Below are 20,910 nucleotides of genomic sequence, written 5' to 3'. Positions count from 1 at the left end.
ACAGCAGGAGTTAAGTCTCAAGACATGCAAAGCATCTGTGCACCTGTAGCCAGGGCCTGTGCTGTCCAAGCCAGTGTTGTGCCGCAGCCAGAGCTGGTCATACACCGCCACCTCTTATTACTGATGTGCAAACCCCCTCCTGTCACTTGCATTCTAGATACACAGCTGTGCTCCTTGGAACTGTACCACTCCTGAAGACTTCTACCTCACTATTTTGCGAGCCTTTGTAGGAAATGCATTTGCCAGCAGTAACAGCTGACTGCAGGCCTTCCTCTGTACTGTGAAGTTTTTGTATGACTAAGGGAGCTTTCTGTATATATGTTTTTTAAAAAAAACTTTAAAGATGGGTTTAAGGATATCCAAAACATTTATTTAAGTGTAGGTATGTCAGTTTACATTTCAAAGAAATTTTTTTAACAAGGACAGTTGTTATTTACATGTTGTCAAATGCATGAATATTGCAAATAAAGCTATTTTTGAGTACTTTCTTAAATTTGTGTCTAGTGCTTGCCTTCATCCTTTTCTCTCCTAAATACTGTTTCTTAGTATGTATGCTGTAGCAGTGGTAGTTCCTCAATCTTGGATGAGGATAGCAGAAACAAGCCCTGAGCTCCTCTCTCCTAGTTGCAGGCAGCCAACCTTGTTGAACAGGGATATTGAGGTAGGAAGTTACTGGCTACACTTTATGAATATTACTGCACTTTCTTCTCTGAACAGTGATGCGTATTGCTTTTCTGAACCATGGGGATATGGTTTTTAATTCTGCACAAATTTGCAAGCAATATGACCATAACTAAAAAACCTTGTAAATGAAGACAGCCTTAGCACAGTAGCAACAAGGCACTAGGAGATGCAGGCAAACTTCCTCCAGGTGAGCAAGCCACATCCACCTCTGTGCAAAGCAGGCCTGTCACATTCACACAGCCTGAGGAAACAGTTGTATAAAGGACCTTCCAGAGCTACTGCCCTCTTTTTGATTGAGAGGGGCTTTGAAGTTGTTCTCAGACTTGCCCTCTTATCTGCATTATTGATATGTAACCTTTTTTTAATGCAGCAAGTGTCACATTTCAACTAGGAATGTACCCTGTGACACACTCAGCACTGGCCTGTTTTTTTTTTGCCAGTCTTATACTACCAGAAAACTAAACCTGTAGAGTTCTTACCATGAAGGCCTCTCCTAAGTTAACACAAACCAATTAAAGCACAATTGCCATCACTGCAAGGGCACCTTGCATAATTGCCCCCTTCCAACAATTCAGTAAGGGACTTCTCAAAAAGCAAAGACCTGACTGCACATGAGCAGAGCTGCCTGGTACCAGCTTCAGCAAGCCAGCTGCAGTGCTAGAGGGACTGCTGTGGGGCTCCTTTCCTATTAAATTCCTATTAACCAGCTCCCAAGGAACATTAGCACTCAGAAGCAGAGAGAGCCAGAGCAAGTAACACAAACCACTCTGGTTTATCTAGATACAGGTACTTTATTTACAAATATTTAGATTAATAGCATTGTTACATCAAATGAGGAGTACAGCAGTCCAAACAAATCCTTTCTGTGACAGAAACAATAAGACCTACTGTAACTTATTCTGGGAATACAGGTATTGCACCTCAACAAGCTGTAGTCATTAGAACATTTACTTCCAAACTTCTTATCAGCAGCAGGTCATGGTCCCTGGGCAAACCCTTTGTGGTGCAACCTTGGTTTAAGCAGGACACTTTAGCTGTAGATTTGAACATAGCCATCTATTTAAGAATATTAGTTTAAGAAAAAAAAGACTACCAGACAAAACAAAGGGACAGTGCACAAGTTACCCAAATCCTATGGTTTGCACATTCCAGTTTTGGCTTTTTATTTAACATTGACTGTACAATACTCTGGTACCACTGTTGACTTACAAGTCTGAACATTGTATAGTTTTAGTGTCTAGAGAGAGATTTTAGGACTACTTTGTATTTTAAACACTGCAGTAAGACTAGAGGTCGGACATTTGATCAGTTAAACACTTACCCCCTTCCATTTTGAAGTCATATTTGATGTTTTCCAAGTGAAGCTGCATGTAAAATACAGTACTGCATAGAGAGCAACACATTTAATTCTGACAACATAGTAAACCCCACATGCAGTTCTACAAAATCCACATGTGCATGGTCACCACTTGACGTCTCCCCTTTATAAATATGGGTTGTATCACCCTGTTAAGCATGTACTCTCTTTCTGAAGAAGCCCAAGTCTTAAAAGGAACCCTCACTTGGTACTGTTAAAATACAACAGTAGCTAAAAATCCCTGGAGAGCACGTTGTTTTGACTGTCCAGTTCAGTATCTGACCATTGAAAAAGTTAAAGGTATAAAAGCATAAGGTGTGCAAGAGAACCAGCCTTTGTATACATTGCAAGGCAGGTAATGAAGCCCAATAATGCAAAATGCTTACAGAAGAAGAAAGCAGGTTAGCACACTGCTGATTGCACAGAACAGGATTAATAAAATGGCATAGATATACCACAGTGCAAAGATGAACGACAGATTCCACTAGTGTTAATTTCTGCATTGGGATTAGAGTTCCCCCAGCACAATGTCCACTGTCAACACCGAGGAGTTAAGCCTATGTTAGTGAACTGCAGTTACACCTATATCTGTACGGAGGGGGCATGTGGCCACATATAGGTCATACTGTACAAACTGATACTTTCTTATATACTGTTCTAATGCCAGTAATCATTTTCTTCATTAAAATCATATACACAGGATGTATTTAACTGTTAGCTCAGTTCCTTCAAATTTTATACATATTTACGTTCTGTTAACAAATGTAAAGGATAAAAGTGGCAAAAAATGATGTAAAGCTATGAGCACAAGAATGAATGGTTTGTTTCCCTGTGCAAGTTGTACACTCCTGTGCCAGCCCACCCCTGCCCCCCACATGCACACCACAGGGAATTCTTTCAACAAGCACATCGTTACAGAGCCCCTTTCTACCATCAGAAGTCATTTCACAGCAAAAAACTTATCCTTTACTATGGACAGCTCTACACAGTTAGAGGTGGGGAAGAAAGGCTGAAGAACCATAAAATTAAACCGTACAAGACAAAGCCCTGCGAAAGTGTAAAATCATGAGTCCAGCATCAGTGCTCAGTTTAAATTACGTATCTGTGACACTATCACAAGGACAATCAAGGAAAAAAAACTTCTAGATTTACCATGCAGGAGAGGTTTTATTACTCTACTTGCCTTTGATAACCTGATTACATCTAAAGTTGTTTAGCAGTTTAGTATTGTGTTAAACTTGTTTCAGTTTTAATTAAACCCAATAAGATGTACAGAAGACAGGGAAGCAATCAAAAGCACTGCTCCCAACAGACAGGTGAAAGGTCAGAAATGAAGCCATGAAACAGAGGTCACTAGCAGCCACAGCCTTCTCTCTGGGGCTGGGGTTCACTGGTTAGTCGCCCCCCCTGCGGAGCCGATGGTTTGTGCTGTACACCCGATTCTGCAGCATTCAGATCCAGGCTTCCATCTTGGATATTCTGGTAGATTTTCTTGGCAGCCTCCAGGAATGCATCTTCAACATTCTCTCCACTACGAAGAGAGCAGCGGGAGTTATTTAGGTTACACTTCAGCACAGCAAAGCAGGCTATGGAGGCAGCTGGCTAGACACCCTTGCTGGGATTTGACAGGTCACCAAGTGAAAGCTGTTGCTACCCTGCTCCTCTTTTCTCAAGAAAGAAAAGCTTATGGTACTTAAAGCACATGCGTGAAGTTTAATGGTTCATCTGCAGGACAATTTCTGATATGGTAATTCATTCCCTAGCCTGTAAATCTGCTTGGAGTAGCCCTGAACACCACTCCATCCCAAAACATAGGATATCAAAAATAAGCTAAGGCACTGAGCCACATGTACACAACGAGTTTCAAAGAGGGTACAACACAGTGGAGTGATTGTTAGTCAATTAGTCAAACCTTTTTGTTTAAAAGGTTCCATTAAAACACGTGCCACTCAGAACCATATTTATTAGCACGTCTGGAGATGCTATTCCTTGTGTTCTGTCAGGCTACCCTTACCTTACACTAAGACAATTTAAAAGTGCTTCCACTTGTAAAACCTTACGGCTATATTTAAGAGGAATATAGAGGTTATAACTAAACAGATCACATCTGATACTCTAGACAGAAGTAACTTACGTTTTTGCACTTGCTTCAAGGAACAATAAACCTGTTCAGAAACAGAAGTTTAACTGTCAATGCATAATACACTTCAAATAGCCTCCAGTCAGTCACCTTCTATGACTTTCAGATTGCATGCAAGGGACTACTTTAGTCATAAAAGATCATTTAGTACTAAGTTAAGGCATCAATACACAAGCTGATTTCTAAAACCAAGCACAGTTAGAATTAATCTAGGCTATTTGAGGCACAGTAGAAGTAGGCACAGTAGAAGTTTGTACATATAACTACGTTACTTTGGAAGTGAAAGCTTGCATCTATCAAGGGTGAGGATTCACTTTAACATCGCTATCTTGTAGGAAATGTAACATCAAGAGAAAAGAGACACACCATTTTCTTCAGCAAATTGTTTGGCTTCTTCATACGTAACATCTCTCTGTGCTTCCAGATCTGCTTTATTTCCTATGAGGATTATCACCTAGTTCAGAAGAGAGAAAATTAGTCTGAGAAAAGGCTTATTATCTTTTTCCCCAGTAACCCCTTTATTACAAGATGAAAAGAAGAAAAATGAAGTGTTCAGAAAAGTGCTGCTACAATACCCGTGCATCTTCAGGAAGACACTGTTCTAGCAGTGCCCCCTTCTATGCAGTCAGGCTTAGTGCCCTGCTGCCACTTTCAAATTCTTTAATCTGTTCTCATGAGGTAGTCATAAGAAAAAGCAGTACTCCTACTCTTTATGCATGAAAAGTTGTACTCCAAACCACGCCTCTTGCTTTTGTTTAGTCACCTGCTAGTCTAGCCAGAATCTTTAGCAGTTCTTTCACCACAGTAAGAGTCTTCCCATGAGCTTGGTTATAAAGTATTTCAGAGTTATTCACAAAAGACTGAAGGACAACTTCATTGTTTAGTCAAACAGACACAGAAGAACCTTCTTCCCTCCCCACCCCTCCAGAAACCTGGACAGCTTTTTTTGAGGTTTAATTTACATTCCAGTCTAAGACAAGTGTGAATTCACTTCATTACCACCACCAAGGCAAGGTGAAATAGTAAGAGAAGTTAAGGATTGTTCAGAAGTGACCATAATTTTGGTCTCCAACTGCTGAAAATAGGCCCCAAAAAGCAAGTAAAGCAGAGCAAGATTCTTGGAAGAAACCATCATCATTTTCCTACACAGGAGCCCACGCTTTTGTAGCGATTACAGTAAGGGAAGAGTTACCAGTGTATTGCAGGGTGGGGACATGAGGGTAACTCGGAACTAAGTAGCTGAGAAGCACAGGCAGCTTCTTCTAAAGAACACCGTGACCACTCCAGATGCTTTGGCACAAGCCTTCTAACTCTCGTTTTGAGATAATCAACCTTGATTTCAAGCTAAGTAGAGTCCAACTTACAGTATTTGGATTGGTGAGATTCCTTGCATCTGTCAGCCAGCTGCTTAAGTGATTATACGTACTTCTTCTGCAAAGAATCAAGTGAGCACAGGTTTTAGCTACAGAATTTTTAAAATACTTCAGAGTCAACAGTACAGTTAGCATCCATTACCCACACTAACACATCATACCTAATCCTCTCCCCACCTCAAGAACAAAGAAACAGCAGCATCTTGTTTGGACTTGCACCAAGATTTCAACAAGCTACAGAACAACTCTTGCAACACAAACAGCAGACAGACAGACAGGCCAATTCCCACTTCCAGTACATAGCAGTACTACGCTCTTCACAAGGACACCACTCACACTGTTGTATAAAACACTAAAGGATTTCCTGTCAGATACTCTTTCAGAGCCCTGTAGAGTAGTAGGGAGCTCTGGTAACAGACAGTACATGAGGTAATTTGCTTTTTACTTGAGATTTAAGCAAACAGGCGATACACCTATACGTGAAAACAAGAGGTGCTTGCAGAATATCAAGAACAGCCTCAAAGGAAGATGGGAGATGCGAAGGCAGAAGTACTTCATGTTGCACATCTAATTATTCTTTTAGTAGTATCTTTCATTGTCATTTGTGAAAGGAGAATGGGATAGTTTCTATATGGTCTCCTTTTATTGAAGTCTGACTCCGGGGCCTCTCCGCAGGCTCGTCCTCCAATTCCTATGTACTGAGAGAACACTGAGCATGTTTACACAGCCCACTGCAGTAGAAGTAATATATTCTGTCCTATGCCTACTCTAAGAACACTCCTGCCAGGCAAGCAGCAGGAATCCTCTGCCTCCCTCCATCACCAGAAAGATAAAAATCCATACACTGAGGGGTAATTCCAAGGGGAAAGCCAGTTCTTTAGCCAACTTCAACACAAGCAGCCAAGACCTGAAATTGCAAGACCCTTAGGTCTTGTCGGCAGTGAAGTTTTCCAAGAAAAGCAGTTCACTTCGTTCCCTATGTTTCATTTTCAGCTTTTTAAATGCTTAAAAAGTATTCATATAAGAAATGTAATAAGCTTCATGCACGACATCCCAGAGTCCTTTAAATGAAGTCAAGAGGTCAGAGAAGACAGTAAGTAGAAGGCTGCAACACCCAAATAGCTTCTGAAGCACACAGATACAAGTGTCAGCAGCATCTTACCTGGTAATGTCATAGACCATGAGAGCTCCAGCTGCTCCTCTGTAGTAGCTTCGTGTGACAGCCCTGAATCGCTCTTGTCCTGCTGTATCCCAGATCTGTAGTTTAATTTTTTGGCCACTAACTTCAATTATTCTTGTGCCAAATTCAACACCAATTGTGTGGGGGCAGTCCGCCATAACTGTCATGAAAAGTAAGAGGGAAGATCAGATCCTTCCAGCATGAGGTCTCCTTGTTGCAGAGATCTTACTGCCATCAGTTTGGTTATGCTGACTACACTTTCAGTCTCTGAGAGACTTTTCACAGCTACAGTAACTAAACCGTATTGCTTAACCAGGAATAAAGTGATTTCCTGAATTGTTCTTAGCTTTTAGAAGTTAAAAAAGAAGTATTCTCTAATTGATCTTATTGCTGATACCATTTAGCTGTATACATGGGAAGATACCTAACCAGTTGATTCTCTGTCCCATCCTCACAGAAACGGTTAGCTATTTTAATCCAGTAGGAAAAGATAGCTTTAAAGAACTACCCAGATACAGTTAAAAGCCTGTAACACTTGAAAAACAAAGTTGTTTCAGATAGAGTAACAGCACGACTGTCCACAGGAAAAAGCCAGTTTCACAAGTAGCTATCATGTGGTAAATCAAAACCAAAAAAAGTGGCTTCTAATTAGAATTTCACTTTTTATTTTTTAAAGAAAAATTAATCCTCAATTCTTTAAAGAGATCAAGAAAGTTGAGAAAGGACAAACACACATTCAAGCTGTCTAGAGTGAGTCCTGCAGTACAGGTGTTTGACACGTTAGTTTGGTTGTACAAGTTCTACTCAATGCTGATATTTTTCAAGAATTAAAAAAACACGGAACCACCCGTTCATAAATTTAACTATATGCAAAGTAGCATCTAAACAACTGGGTCATCTGGAATTTTAATTAAAAGAGCCCACTTTCTACTGGAAAATAAGAATATTTAAAGCACAGCTTGTACACACATTGCCACATCTGGAGTGGTGCAGGATAAAGACCAACGTTGTATTAACAGATAACTACAGACTTATCCACTGAGTGTGAGCTACAGGAAAGTCAAGAGTTCAAGAGCTACTGCACACTCTGATGCAATGCACAGTGGTGAGAAGAATTGAAGATAATTGTTAATTTGCTGTGATATCATACATGAGGAAACATTACAGTGGAGATGGAACGCAGTAAGCCTTAATCACCATCACGCAGGGCAGTCCCAGTGTCATGAGTCACAGCAACTACAGAGAATAATGCTACTTAAGCCTGCAAACAAAGAAAAATAAACTGTCCCCCCCCTTTAATTCATTCATGTTTAAAAACGACAACTCCGTGTTCAAGCTATACCAATATTAAATGCAGGCACATTTCAGACAATAAATCTCACTTTGTTTCATATCACAGTTCCCTGGAAGAGCTATGAAAATGGACGCGGTCTTCCCACCACTCAGTTAGGACTGAAGCAGTGCTCTTGCTATTACTACATCAGCATTTTGTTCCATATTTGCAGGAGTCAGAAACAAACAAATCTGAGCAAGTAGCATACAATCATATGGTTAGAAACGAACCTAGGTTCAGAAAGATAATGCATCAAGCTCATGCATGACAGAAGCAGAAAGGCAGGAAAGAGGGACAAAGTACACCAGTTTGAATAAATATTGTGAATTTATACTCACATTTCTTTTCTGTGAACTGGTGAAGCAAACAGGACTTTCCTACACCCATGTCCCCTGTTACAGAAAGAACAGTTAAGGCTGACACCACATCTTTGTCACAAGAAGTCCATTTTGTTCACTGCACACAACAAGAGCACAGACACAGGCAGCCAGTCCTCCCTCAGCTCTGGTACGCAGCATCCTATGCCTGGCTACAGCCCTTAAAAGTTATCAACTTTCACACTGCAATTTTGGTTACAGGTGCAGGTTTGCAAGCGAGGGCGGAACAGAAGCACACAGAGACCGCCTGCATTACTGACTTCACAACTGTTTCAGCAGGTTGCAAGCTGACCTGCAAGAAGTAGAAGTGCAACACACATTTCAAGTGCTTGCCCTCCTCCTGTCACCTCCAGCTGCTGGTAAGCACATCGAAAATGCTGACAGGCAACCAGAACACACCAAGAAATTGCCTCACTTCCACTGATCCCCTTACACAACACCCACAGTGAGAGACAGCAAGATCTTTAGTACCACTTTTCCACTGGCTGACGCTGTCACAGCACCCCGACTCACACACCTTTACAAGATTGCACATCACTGCCACATACGCAAGATCATTAAGAATTAAACAATTAACAGCAATACCAGTTCTTCCAGCAGAGTAATAAACGCAATCAAGTTGCTGGCTCTAAATACCAAGGAAGCTGCAGGTGAAAGCCACCTTTCCAACACACAAATATAGCCTAACAGAGCTTATAAGCCTAAAGCAAGGGATTTTAGTTGGCACTTGGGTTGTCTCCAAAAATATTTAAGACCTTTGAGGCAGTAACAGTGCTATAGCGAACCTGAACCCACGTATCTGAGAAGCCATCACAGAAGCTCTTCCCATTTCCAGGGCATTTATAGATTCTCCTAAATGTAAGCCTGATTCAGGGACAACACGCACAAGTTTTTAGAACCCTTTTTTCCTCTAGTGCTGTGCAAGGGGCTAAGTGCCACAGCCCTAGCAGGGAAGATGTTCAAGAACACTGAAATATGTCAAGAAGAGCAGCGATTTGCTGAGGACCTCAGCAATAAAGTGAACTCTACAGAGTATTCTTTGGTACCTGCCCCAGTCTGCTTGGCACCAGTTGTACCAGCACACAAAATATTTGCCTTTACGTTGTCAGTGGCTGCAGTTTCAGGGCAAGCATGGCAATCTGTGAGGGACTGAGGTTGGACAAGTTGGACTGGAAGAATTAATGCTACAGCAGATAACATGCAACAGAAGTCAACAACAGTCAGGCACAGGGTTTGTAGGCAGGATCACAGATACAAGCACCGACAGGCATGTGTCCACTTCATACTTACCAATAATGATGTACTTAAAGATGTAGGAATAGTTGTAAGGTGCAGTTGCCATTGTGGCACTAAAAAAAAAAAAAAAAAAAAAAAAAAGATCAGAACTGCTACTTATTCACTAAACTCAGCCCAAATCACCCGATTTAGCTTATACAAGCAAAGAAAAACACCCTTCCTCTCCCTCCCCCAACTATCTTTCACATTCAAGTGTTGTTGTACTTCCCCAATCACTGAGTCAGTGCCAGAGCCATTCCAGCCAGACTCCCGTATCATTTGCTCTGAACCTCTATCAGCCAGAACTCTCAACAGAAACACGCTCTTAGTACTCATTCAGCTTTATCAGGAAAAACTTCAAGCTGTTGAAAAGCTCCAGGAGCTTCTTGATTTGCACACAGTCACTGAGTAAACCAGCACTCACCAACCAAATAGCTGATGGGAACTGAAAATAAAGTCCGACTCCAAAAGAAAAGCCTGCAGAGGATTAACAAAACCAGCAATTTGGAACTAGTACCACACTTGAGACTTGTAGCAGAAGCAAAGGAAACAGTGCAGTTTGCCTCCAACAGGTAAGAATCACTAATTAAGACAGCACAGGAATGCTGCAGCAGCCTTCGCTGGACTTCTACATGCCCAGGTCCGAAAAGCAGCAGAAGCCACAAGTCAGATGTTCAGGAAGTTAGTCACACAGCTGCGGCTTGGTTAGCACAGCAGCACTGCATTACAGCAAGGCTTAGCAGCTTTTTTTTTTTTTTTTTAATAGTATAGCTTACCAGTCCTGTAAGATTTACTCAGTAGTCTATGTTCCACAGTGGATATGACAGCACTGACGTTAGACTTGGGTTACGTACTTTCAATATTCCAGAATTTTCCTGTGTAGAAGGAACTGGAACTGGCTGCAGCCACATGAACGGACTCGCCAGCTAACATCAGCTAGCACAACTGCGAGTCTGTACTGCCCAGATTCACCTTTGTCATTTTGCAGAGAAACACCCGCTTTTGTCCCAGGTTTTAAGTTAAGAGTTATAGGGGTGATCAGTTCAGCAAACGAAGATTTCTGCTAGGAATTCACCATTTCCTTTCCTGTTCCTGCATGGCAGCCGGCCAGCAGCACAGCAGTACTTGTAATACAGAACATGGCTTCAGCCTAGGAAGGTTTCTATTCAGCCATGTATCATCCACATGACAAATTGAAGCAGTATTGCAAAGAATTGAAAACACAGGAAAGCTTACGAGCCTGTACCTTTTTCAAAAGCAAACTGGTGTTTCCTCAGCCAAGATTAACCCCCAGCACCGACCTGCAGCCACAAGAAAGGTGACTGACAAGAAATCTCATTTGCAGCACACAGCCAACAGCCGCTGCGTCGCCCGGCTGAGGTTTAAAGCAAACACTCCTATCGAGACCTTGGAGGAGGGACGGCTGCAGCAGGTAGGTAGGAAGGGTTTGTACTATCTGCACCTTTCCTCCGTGCTTTGCTCAAGATCTGGGAATTCAAGGCCTTCTCTCCCAAGCCATAACCAAAGCATTGACACTCAGCCCTCAACGCACGCACACTCTATCCTATTAAACCAAGCCTAATAGCAAACACAAGACTGTTTTGGGGGGTAATTCTTGTCCATGTTGGCAAAAACAATTCCAGAGGAAGCGCCGCACTGGTTTCAAGACCGGTCGTTTCCATCGAGCGAGTTTCAGAGGAAGTTCCTCCACGGCAGCAAGGGGAAGCCGCGTGCAGCCGGCCCACACAGCCACCACCCCCGGGTCTCAATCTGAGCAGCAGCTGCTCAGAGCGCTTTTACTGCTCTCCTGGGTAAGGATTCACACCCACAACTGACAACGTGCTGCCCTTTGTCCGCTCTGGAGCAAGGCAGAAACTGCAGTGCTATATCTCCTGGAAGTGAAAGATCCAGAGTTACAGTAAGAGCTTCAGCAGAGGCACCGGTTATTTCCAACTCTGGCAAATGCTGACAAGTAACTGCTGGTTAGAATCCAAGTTACTGTGACACTGCTGAAACAAACTGTACTTCAAGATTTCTGAGTCCATCTCCACGTGTTCCTCCTCTTCTCCAAGATGTCCCAGCAGCAACAGCCTTCAGCCCACAAGCAGCTTCTGATCCAGTGCACTCGTTCCTGCAGGTCCTTTTAACTGGCCGCCTGCTTTCTAAGTACAGCTGGCAGGGCTCAGTTCACGTCTTGATCCATTTCTTAGGCAGAGAGCTGAACTAGGAGGTATGTCCGTGAAGTACAAAAAAGCTTAAATAGACCAATTCATATGTGCAAGCCCTTCAGGAGGACAGTGTGAACTACACTGTTTTTCAAAGCAAGCAGGTGCTGCAGCCACAGCACAGCAAGAAAGCTGAAGAGCTCAGAAGCACTAACACACATCCCATCGGAAGGGCGGTGTTGTTCTGGGCAGTAGCTACGGGAGGCGTACAGGTGGTAGCATCTGCTGACTTACAGGGCTTCAGTAGTGCAGTGCTGCGCGTTTCAAGGTAGAGAGCTGCTCATGCAGGGATTAAACTTGTCCTGCAGAAACACCATTGCCCCCTCTTCCCTCACAATCCCAGTTGGCTAAGGAATGCTAAGTACTCAGGAATACTCCAAGGTTAATGTTTTTAAACACCTGACTTCACAATAAGGCAGTACGTAGCAAGTGAAGGGCACACGTCTCACTACCCAAGCTTTCAAAAGGCACTGCTGCAAGGTGGGGGAAGACTTTTTTTTTAAAAAAAAAAAAAAAAGAGTGGACAAACCAGGACCCCTGTGCAAGCTATATCACAACACTTCTGTTTACTGGACTCTTTGCTTGCTGAGGTGTGTCAGTTTTTGTTACGGTCTTTAAGTAACGAATTCTGTAACTAAGCTATTTCTGTATAAAAGAAACTGTCACTGCTTTGCAACATATGCATCAAAATCAGTTCCCACTTCAAAGTGAAAGCTAGAAAACCGAATTCTGTGCTTGGCAACAAAGTCAGTTACCCCTTCCCACCCATTTCCTAGCTGACTTCAAGCCACATTCACTGCAAGAACTTTATCCTCCTTCTTAGAGTGATGTTAGGCTCCTTGTGGAGGGGAGATGCACCACAGACCCCACTGGGTGCTGAGCTAACCTGCTGTTTCCGCAGCTTAAAGAGATCAGCAGCAATACTGAGATGCACTGAAGCCATGAGCCTGGAGGTTCTCTCAAGTCCCCCATAGTTCAGGGAGAAGTTGCTGTGTATGACAGATGTATTGAAAGCTTGCAGAGATGGATACGAAGTTTAAACAGTTTCTGGAGTTAAACTGAGCAATAAAGCAATGCTTTGGTAAATCTATTCCAAGGGTCATGCTACAGAAAAGATGCTGAAATGCTCCAAATTAATACTAAGGTCAGGAATCTTTCCCGAGGAACAGATGGCCTCTTTAAAAAGGCTTTTAACATTCAAATTCCAATGAGGATAAGCTGGAATCCAAACTACACTGAAATCATGGAATAAAATTGACATCCCTTTTTTCCCCTCTGTTTAAAGATGAATCATGCAGCAGAAATGAAAATATTAAGCGAGAGTTATAGACATTAAGTAAATCATCTGGGATTAAACTATTCCACCTTGCAGCTAACAGCATTTTAATCTCCTTAACGGGACAGAACCTTGCTAGTAGTAACACATTTCAAGCTTTTCACGATTTTACATCACCCCGTTACTTCACTAGGTAGACACGCGCAACAACCCCTGCTGTAACATATTCAAGGTCTAAAAATGAAGGTGGACCTGAAATGTTCTCTGATGAAGGGGCTGAAGTGTGACAACACACAGAAGACGCATGAAAAATTCAGCCTTAAAGTTTACAAGCTCAGCATTTCCCACAGATGGAGAAGGAAGCCCAGACAAGGTTGGTGCACAACAGAATTCTGTAACTACAGAACATTAGCTACATATTAATACTAAGGGTTAATTAATATTGTTGATTGCTTCAGCCATCTGTAGGAACTGGTGCTCCACTCCCACTTCACAGCCCTCCAGACGCTCGCAATCTCTCCGTTCCCAATACAGGGGTTTGGAGCTGTCCTCTGAGGGGTGGGAGCAGGGAGCGGCCGTGCTGGTAGGAAGAGCCACGGGACTGGCACCCAACTTACCTGCAGCCACTGCTGCTGTTACACAGCACGGTACCAGGGTTAACCAACCCCAGGCTTACTTGTACCAGAAAGCAGAGGTTGGGGCTGGAGGGTTGGTCTGCCTACCATCTTTCTTCCAAGAAAGTCTGCCAACTCAGACCAAGCCCTGGCTGCTTTTCAGAGGTGAAGCTTCCCCAGAGCTCAGAGCATTATTCCAGAACAGCAACAAGCCAGAGGATCACGTTTTACTCTACACACAGTTTTGCTAGCTTCAAAACCTCTCCAATTAATTTCTGCATTGCAGTTAGGAATAGATTTATTTTTTAAAACAGTGTCACCACAATCCATTTTCTGTATCTTTTTTTGTTTAAAAACAAGGGAAGGTGACCTTACTAAGATGCTAGCAACATTTGTATTTCTTCCTCTAACCAAGCACTACACCAGCATTTTGCCATCTCACTAATGCCTTACTCTAAGTACAAGCACCCACCCATACAAACTGAAACAAGGTACTTCTAGGTGCACTACCACCAATCTCAGATGCACCCAGCTGCTGCTAATTACAGCCACAGCAGCTTCCATGAGAGCCATGCGGTTCCTCAGAGCTTAGCTCAAGGACATAGCCCATTTCAAGTCTTCACTGGATGTCATTTGCATGGAGAATTTTCATAGCATTATGCTGAGCAAGAAACAGTGTGTTATTAGAAGAGACGAGAACCTGTAATCACAGGTTTTATTAGACGCTGCATGTGCTGAATCCATTAGCTGGTCAACCCACACAGAAGCGATAGCTGTCTGCAGAGGTGTCAGCTTCCAGCTCAGGACAGTCTGAGTATTACAGGTTCTCCTTCAGAACATACCGCCCTGCAGCCAGATGACCACAGTTTAGTTAGTCTGAAGTTTTGTGGGGTTTTTTAATATCATCTGGCCATCCAGGTGTTCTTTTGGTCATTCCTCAGGGATACACGACAGAAGAGAAACTCAGAGGGCAGTCCAGTTTCCCTCTATAAAAGAGGATGCCACTGTATCATATCCAAAAACAGAAACGACTTAAAAAAAAAAAGCTATCATCTTTTTACATTTGGAAAAAATATTAGTCATAAGGGGAACTGTGTACAACCACTATCATTTACAACAGATTCTAGATCTCTACACAAAACTAACAGGTAGTCATGAGCTTCCCCAGTGCATAATCTCCCTTCTTTTCCCTGCATGTTTACTCTGACATTAATTCACAATGAACACTGAGAAGAGATCGATACAAGTGGGCAGAGGGGAGCGAGGGAAATCTAGTGAGAGGCAGAATTGTTTCAACTCATTATTTTACTGTTCCCGATAAAGACTTTTGTCAAATACACCAAACAACGCAGTCTAACTGGTACCTTTAGAGGGCTGCTGGAAATACAGTCTATAATAGCATCAATTGTCATCTCCTGTAACGACACACCACACTGCAAAGTAATAACAGTTTTGTTATCAAATACACCCAATTGGTGAATTCCTCGTGAGTCCATAGCAAGCTCCAAGGTACTGTTAACATTTCATTGCAGTTCTATGACCTCCATGCACCAAGGAGATTTAGGTCTTCCTAAACATATAAACATCTCAGCCCACTTTAAGAGAATGCCCCCCCAGCAACTCTGTTGTTTTCCACCCCCTCCTCTACTGGGGTTTTAGTATGCTTGTTACTGAAAAGCCCACCTTCTTCTGAGACTGATGCCCAAGGAGTCCTGTGAGCAGGCTGTTAGCAGCCCAACACTTTCTCTTTCACAGGATTACTTCCTGCTGGCCAGTTTCTTACTCGTTCTTCAGTTCTTCCAGAGTCATCCTCTCTAGTTACCCTGATTGGACTTCAGCAAGCATCTGATAAAGCCAAGCACAAGTAAATCTGGCTGAACTGATCTCCAGTGAAAGCAGCCCAGCAAGCGTCTTATGAACTGCTTTTGAAAATCACTTTGTACTTCCTTATTACTTCCATGTCCAGTTCTTTTTGAAAGTGCACAAGGCCTGCATGTTCGGGGCTCAGACTAATGAGCTTGCTGCTATGCAGAGCCTTCTTTCAAGCTGTTTTTGGAATAAATGTATTTGCTATATTCTTTCATCATGTTAAACACGCTAACTCAGCCTGAGGTCTAGCGAGTACTTCTAAAGAATTCACAGGTTTTACATTCTTCCTTTTTAGAGAGCCTCAGCCTTGATTTACAATAAAGTCAAGTTTTCACGCCATCTTCACTCATTGCTCAGCAGCTGTCCGGCTGCACACAGACCGTGTTGGTTATCCTCTAAATGGTTTCACACCCTATCAAGTTCTGCCATTTTATTTCCTACGCTTCCTGCATTCACATGCGCACACATCATTTCTTGCTAACCACACCCTAGCACTGCAGCTAAATTAAATATTGCATACCTGTCCTCATCAGTAAGAGCACTTTCTCCGATGTCCATTCTCTTAGCCATGGTTGTTTATCCATTTGTATGTCTTCATTTATCCTAGTTTCCTCTTCCTATAAGAGTCTAACCTGTACCACGTGTCTGTCCTGGCAGCAGAGGAACGAAGTTCCAGAGATATCAGATAAGCTTAGGGACTGTATACACAAAAACCAGAAGAGTTCTGTTCTCAGTCTCAGAAATCAGAACAACATGCAACTGTTTGGAGTCATCACCTTAGGGGGAAAAATAAAATAAGGTTTTAGAACAAAATTAAGGTGTACCTCCTTTGTTCCAGTAAGATACAGCAAAAAAATGAGAAAGAATCATAATTAGGTTCCATTGGATGCATAAGGTGAGCAAGTGACTTTAAAGGTCCAATTTACATTTTGAATCCTGGTACCTCCAGTAGAACAGGTTTGCTTTCAGACTACTGTTCTTTACAGTAACTTTTTCTTTAAAAAAAAAAAAAAGTAAAAACAGGAAATTCTTCCTTCAGCTCAGATTTATGACTTGTTTAAATCCCTACAGAAAACCACTAAATTCCTCGTTAAATCATAGTACCTAAACACCATGGGGCTTAATAAGTCCCCCAGGGCGGGGATCTTCTTCCCATTCCCGAGCAATGCCCCAGCACAAGAGGCCCTCGATCCAAACCACAACAGAAAGACCCCACAGCACACATCCCATATCACAACATCCAGTAACTCTAGGAGCTAAGACTTCCTTCGTGGGGTTTGAAGTGATGTGGGATACAAAGCACCTACATTATGCACCAAGGCACGGTTTTATATTTGAAAACCAAGAGCCACAATGCTTCAAAGGCCTAGAGAGCTCACACCATGTAACCTCCCCCAAAGCAATACAGCCGTGGCCTGAAAAATCCCCAAAGCAAACACTTCATTTTCCCTGGCTTTACTGCAAGGAGAACACAGAATAATTTTAATTCAAGCCAAAACCGTGCGGAGATGTCACTGAACCCTCAAGGATGCGGTGCAAGCGGGCACCGGGCACCCAGGTGACAAAGTAACTTGCCTGGGCAGGAGCAGCGCTGACAAAAGGAAACGGAGGCCGAGCAGGGAACGCTCCTGTCACCCCTCGGAAGGCAGCAGCGCGGCTCCCACCCCCCCGCCGCTGTTTTTCCACCAAACCCCAGGGCCGGGGCCCCTCACGGCCGAGGCCCGCAGGCGGTGCCCAGCAGCGGCCTGCTCCTGCCGGGCCGGCCTCACCCCGCGGGGCCCTGACGGCCTCTCGGGGCCTACCCCGGTGCGTGAGGAGAGGGAGAAGGAGGAGGAGGAGGAGGAGGAGCAGGAGGCGCCGCCGCCCCTTCGCGGCCTTCAGGGCCTCGCCGCCACCTCACGGAGCCTCGCACGGGCGGCGGCGGCGCGGCCCCCCCCCGACCCCTCAGTACCTGGCCGCGGAGCCCCCCTCCCGCTGGGCGCTGAGGCGCTCGGCTTCGGGCTGTGGGGCGGCGGGCGGCCCGGCTCGGCCCTGCTCGGCGCGGCTCCGTGCGGCTGTGGCTCCCCGCGGGTCCCCGCCTGCGGCCGCCGCTGCCTCAGGCTCAGCTCCGGCGGCTCCGCTGCGCCCCCATCCCCGCCCGGGCCCAAGATGGCGGCGCGGCGCGCACGGGGTTTCCCCTCCCACTCTCGACGGGCTGCACAAAGCGGGGCGCGAGAGGCCGCGGCCCAGCCAATGGCGGAGCGCGCCGGGGGCGGGGCGGGAAAGGCGCGAGGCGGCCGCGCGCCCGTGCCCGCGCCTGCGCCTCAGTCCCTGCCCTGCGCCGGGAGCGCGCCGAGGGGCGGGGCCGGGCGGGGCGGGGGGCGGGGCCTCGCCTCAGGCTGCGCCGCCGCCGCCTCAGGTGAGGAGAGGGGGAGGGGCCGGGAGCCCCCCGGGTGCGGCGAGTTAATGAGGGGAAAAATTAATGAGAGGGACGCGGGGCTCGCCGGCAGGGCAGCGTCTTGCTCGGTTGGGGTCGTGTGTGAAGCCCGCACAAGGAATGAGGGGAATTTGTGGGGTTTTTGAGGGGAAAAGACGCGGTCCCGGGCAGCCCCCGGCAGGCAGAAAATGGCGGCAGGCTGCGGGCCGGGAGCGTGCCCGCCTCAGCGCTCACGGGCTGACAGCACACCTCACGGTTATTTTCCAATTTCTGTCCTTAGATAACGTCTCCGAGACCCAAAATCAATGAATTGTAAAGAAAAAGACCCCGAGGTAGGTCACACGTTAGCTGCAAAGCCCACGTCTCCTGTCCGGTCACAGTTCCCACACACCGGCCCCGCTGGTGAGGTCCCCACAGCCCCGGTGTTGGTCAGGACGAGCTGGGCAGCGGCAGCTGCAGAGATACAGGGACACACAGCACCCAGGCACCGAAACACAGAATAGTGCAGGAACTGAGAAAGCACTTTTTCTGGTTTCCCATTCCTGTAAAATCCATATCCTGTCTCATTTCTTCTATAACATCCCCTGGAACACTTTAACCAGCTTGTTAATTTTAGCTTTGCATTTTTAAATGTGCTCTTTAAGCACTCAGTGCAGGCAATGCTAAAGAACTAAAAATATAAGATGCTGTGCAAATCTCGCAGCTTGTGGGATTAAAAGTGCTGTGTCTCAGGAGATGAAGAAATGCAGTAAAAGTATCATTACAAAGGGCTCTGTGAATCTCCAATTCCATAAACTTACCCAGATGCTCAGCTCAGTTCACAGACTTTCAGCGCACAAACACAGAAATTGTAGAAACAACTAATGTTAAATGAATTCAGATGTTTGAAATTAAGCCGAATAACGTTCCAGACTGATTTTCAGATTCTCACTTTTTCTCTACATAGCATTTAATTGAAACTCCTACAAGATTGTCTTTGGAAAGCCTTAGGGCCTACTAAACCTGCCAAAGGCAGTTACAGCTCTGCAGAGAAATTCCTGCAGGGGCTGCTAGCGGGCAGCCACGCAGCACTGGCCGCGCTGAGGCAGAGCAGGATGCCTCCTCAGCTTCAGGGCACAAAAGCAAGCAGATGCAATTACAGCGAGCAGAGGGATTCTACTAACTTTAGAACTGAAAGTTAATTAAGGCTTAAGTGTGACTGAAGAGAGCTAATAGTGTTTCTTGCCCACATACATATTTGACACTGAATCTAAATAATGTAATCTCCTCCCCTAACAGATGACTAGAGGATAATAAGGGTTTGATTTCAGTCTCACATTATGGAAAACATCAACCTCTGCTGTGTCTCCGTGTCCAAGATTCAAATTGCACCTTCACATAAAGCAGCGTGCTGCTGCTATCAACTTTCCCATGGAAATATCTTTCCAGAATGGGTATTTTCCATCTCCTTTACTAATCCCATTTTCTCAACATAGCAACGTAGAGGGAATTCCCTGTTTTGTGAAGTGACTGCTTTCTATGAATCACCCCTTCCCTGACACATTACTCAGCTCCTACTGGGGAGGCACGGGATTCTCAGTTCCACATCATCTGGGCAGAAGGCTCTTACCAGGGTAAAAAACATGCACGAAAAACAACTAGTTTTTTTTTTTTTCCATTATATGTACAAGAAAAAAAAAAAAAACAACTATGAATAATGATACTAAAAAAGATCTCAATAGAAACATATAAAATCTGCTGGCAGTATATGACTATTGTATGACTACTGACAGTTAACTTTTTTTTCACAGCTGTTAGTATCAAGGTCTTAACTTTTAAATAGGCAGCACCGTGCAACAGAGCCATTTTAAAGGTTTGCAGTACCTTACATGGAGTGACTTTTACTAGAAAAATAGGTCAAAATGGGTCAGTAAGAATGATTTCCACAAGAGGGAGTCTTTAAACGGAAAATGATCTGATGGTTTTGACCCAGTTACAGCCTGTTTTTCTGTTAAAAAAAAAAAAAAAGTAAATTCCTTTAAGCGTTTGGCATTTTCCCCAATATTATTAACACAGACAATAACATTTCCTTAACAGGTTTTAAAATTATGACTGTTTAAAATACCACACAAAAATCCACAGTTTTTATTTAACGTTTCATCTTGGTAGTTAGTTGAACAGTGTTGGCTTTCATGTTTTCACGAGATGCAAGTCATGACATGTAGTGTTATCGGTGATGCCCTGGGAAGGATGACAGCTTTCACAGCCTGCAAAGGGTACGAGGAGCTGCCTTGCCTTCTATCTTCTTTTCCGGTGAAAACTCCAAGCAGTCCTGGCCCTTTTCACTCTGCAGACATCAAAAGTGCATGAAGTTACCACAGAGTGCCCTGGGCTTTCCTGTAGGGCTGAGCAACACCATCACCCGGTTCAGAACTGCTTGCCTAAAGCAGGAGGGCATTGCACCTCCTCTGTGACTAACAGTGCAAGCACTACTCCTCTCCAGTGCCACAGGCATGTCTTCAGGATTAAGGCAACAACTCTCCAAATCACTTTAATCTGAGGACCGGGTTGTGGAGAACATACTTTAATCCTGAACAGAATGAAAAACAGTTTTGGAATATAATTATTGTTATTTCTTATTCGCAACAAAGAAGATTAGAAGCCGTTATCTAACCAAGATCGTATTTTTTCATCTGAAACTCAAATTTCAGTGATTTACTCTCACATGCATTTTATATAAAACTGTCATCATTTGTCAGATGAGCTAAGAGGCAATACAGATTTGCTTTAAAGGGTCTGGTTTTGAATCGTT

At 44.2% G+C, this 20,910-nt stretch overlaps 2 protein-coding genes and 1 long non-coding RNA gene across 8 annotated transcripts in view; 2 read left to right on the top strand and 1 right to left on the bottom strand.

Annotated features, from left to right (window-relative positions):
• Window positions 1-1,932, top strand: part of CNTRL (centriolin) — a 34,581-nt gene extending 32,649 nt beyond the window's left edge. For all 5 annotated transcript variants that reach the window (XM_084493814.1, XM_084493813.1, XM_084493812.1 and 2 more), the window contains one exon: window positions 158-1,932. The gene's annotated coding sequence lies outside the window, so the exon portion shown is untranslated. The remainder of the gene's footprint in view (window positions 1-157) is intronic.
• RAB14 (RAB14, member RAS oncogene family) lies at window positions 1,456-17,848 on the bottom strand. Of its 2 annotated transcripts, XM_084493833.1 has the most exons (9): window positions 17,655-17,848; window positions 16,224-16,479; window positions 9,735-9,793; window positions 8,406-8,459; window positions 6,717-6,894; window positions 5,546-5,612; window positions 4,548-4,635; window positions 4,176-4,206; window positions 1,456-3,572 (listed from the first exon to the last, which is right to left on the bottom strand). In XM_084493833.1, exons 2-9 carry the CDS (start codon window positions 16,271-16,273, stop codon window positions 3,395-3,397), a joined length of 705 nt encoding a protein of 234 aa, XP_084349959.1. In that variant the 5' UTR covers window positions 16,274-16,479; window positions 17,655-17,848; the 3' UTR covers window positions 1,456-3,394. The 2 variants fall into 2 exon arrangements, with proteins under 2 accessions (XP_084349959.1, XP_084349960.1); XM_084493834.1 differs by lacking the exon at window positions 16,224-16,479 and having other exon boundaries at window positions 17,655-17,847.
• Window positions 17,849-18,062: 214 nt separating this feature from the next.
• Window positions 18,063-20,187, top strand: LOC311421659. The gene is made up of 3 exons (XR_014684947.1): window positions 18,063-18,101; window positions 18,400-18,451; window positions 19,398-20,187. It is a non-coding gene; the product is annotated as an uncharacterized lncRNA (long non-coding RNA).
• Window positions 20,188-20,910: the final 723 nt, after the last annotated feature.

Source organism: Aythya ferina (genome assembly GCF_964211825.1).
Source record: "Aythya ferina genome assembly, chromosome: 20".
Taxonomy (NCBI): domain Eukaryota; kingdom Metazoa; phylum Chordata; class Aves; order Anseriformes; family Anatidae; genus Aythya; species Aythya ferina.
This window is presented reverse-complemented; position numbering and strand designations above follow the sequence as displayed.

What these genes read in the sequence shown, in the direction of transcription:
- RAB14 (XM_084493833.1), bottom strand. Translation starts at nt 16,273, where the DNA reads ATGGCTAAGAGAATGGACATCGGAGAAAGTGCTCTTACTGATGAGGAC. An exon ending in CTTTAAGTACATCATTATTG is followed by an intron (nt 8,460 to 9,734) that starts GTAAGTATGAAG and finishes TTTCTGTAACAG; the next exon opens with GGGACATGGGTGTAGGAAAG. An exon ending in CCAGTTCACAGAAAAGAAAT is followed by an intron (nt 6,895 to 8,405) that starts GTGAGTATAAAT and finishes TTTTCATGACAG; the next exon opens with TTATGGCGGACTGCCCCCAC.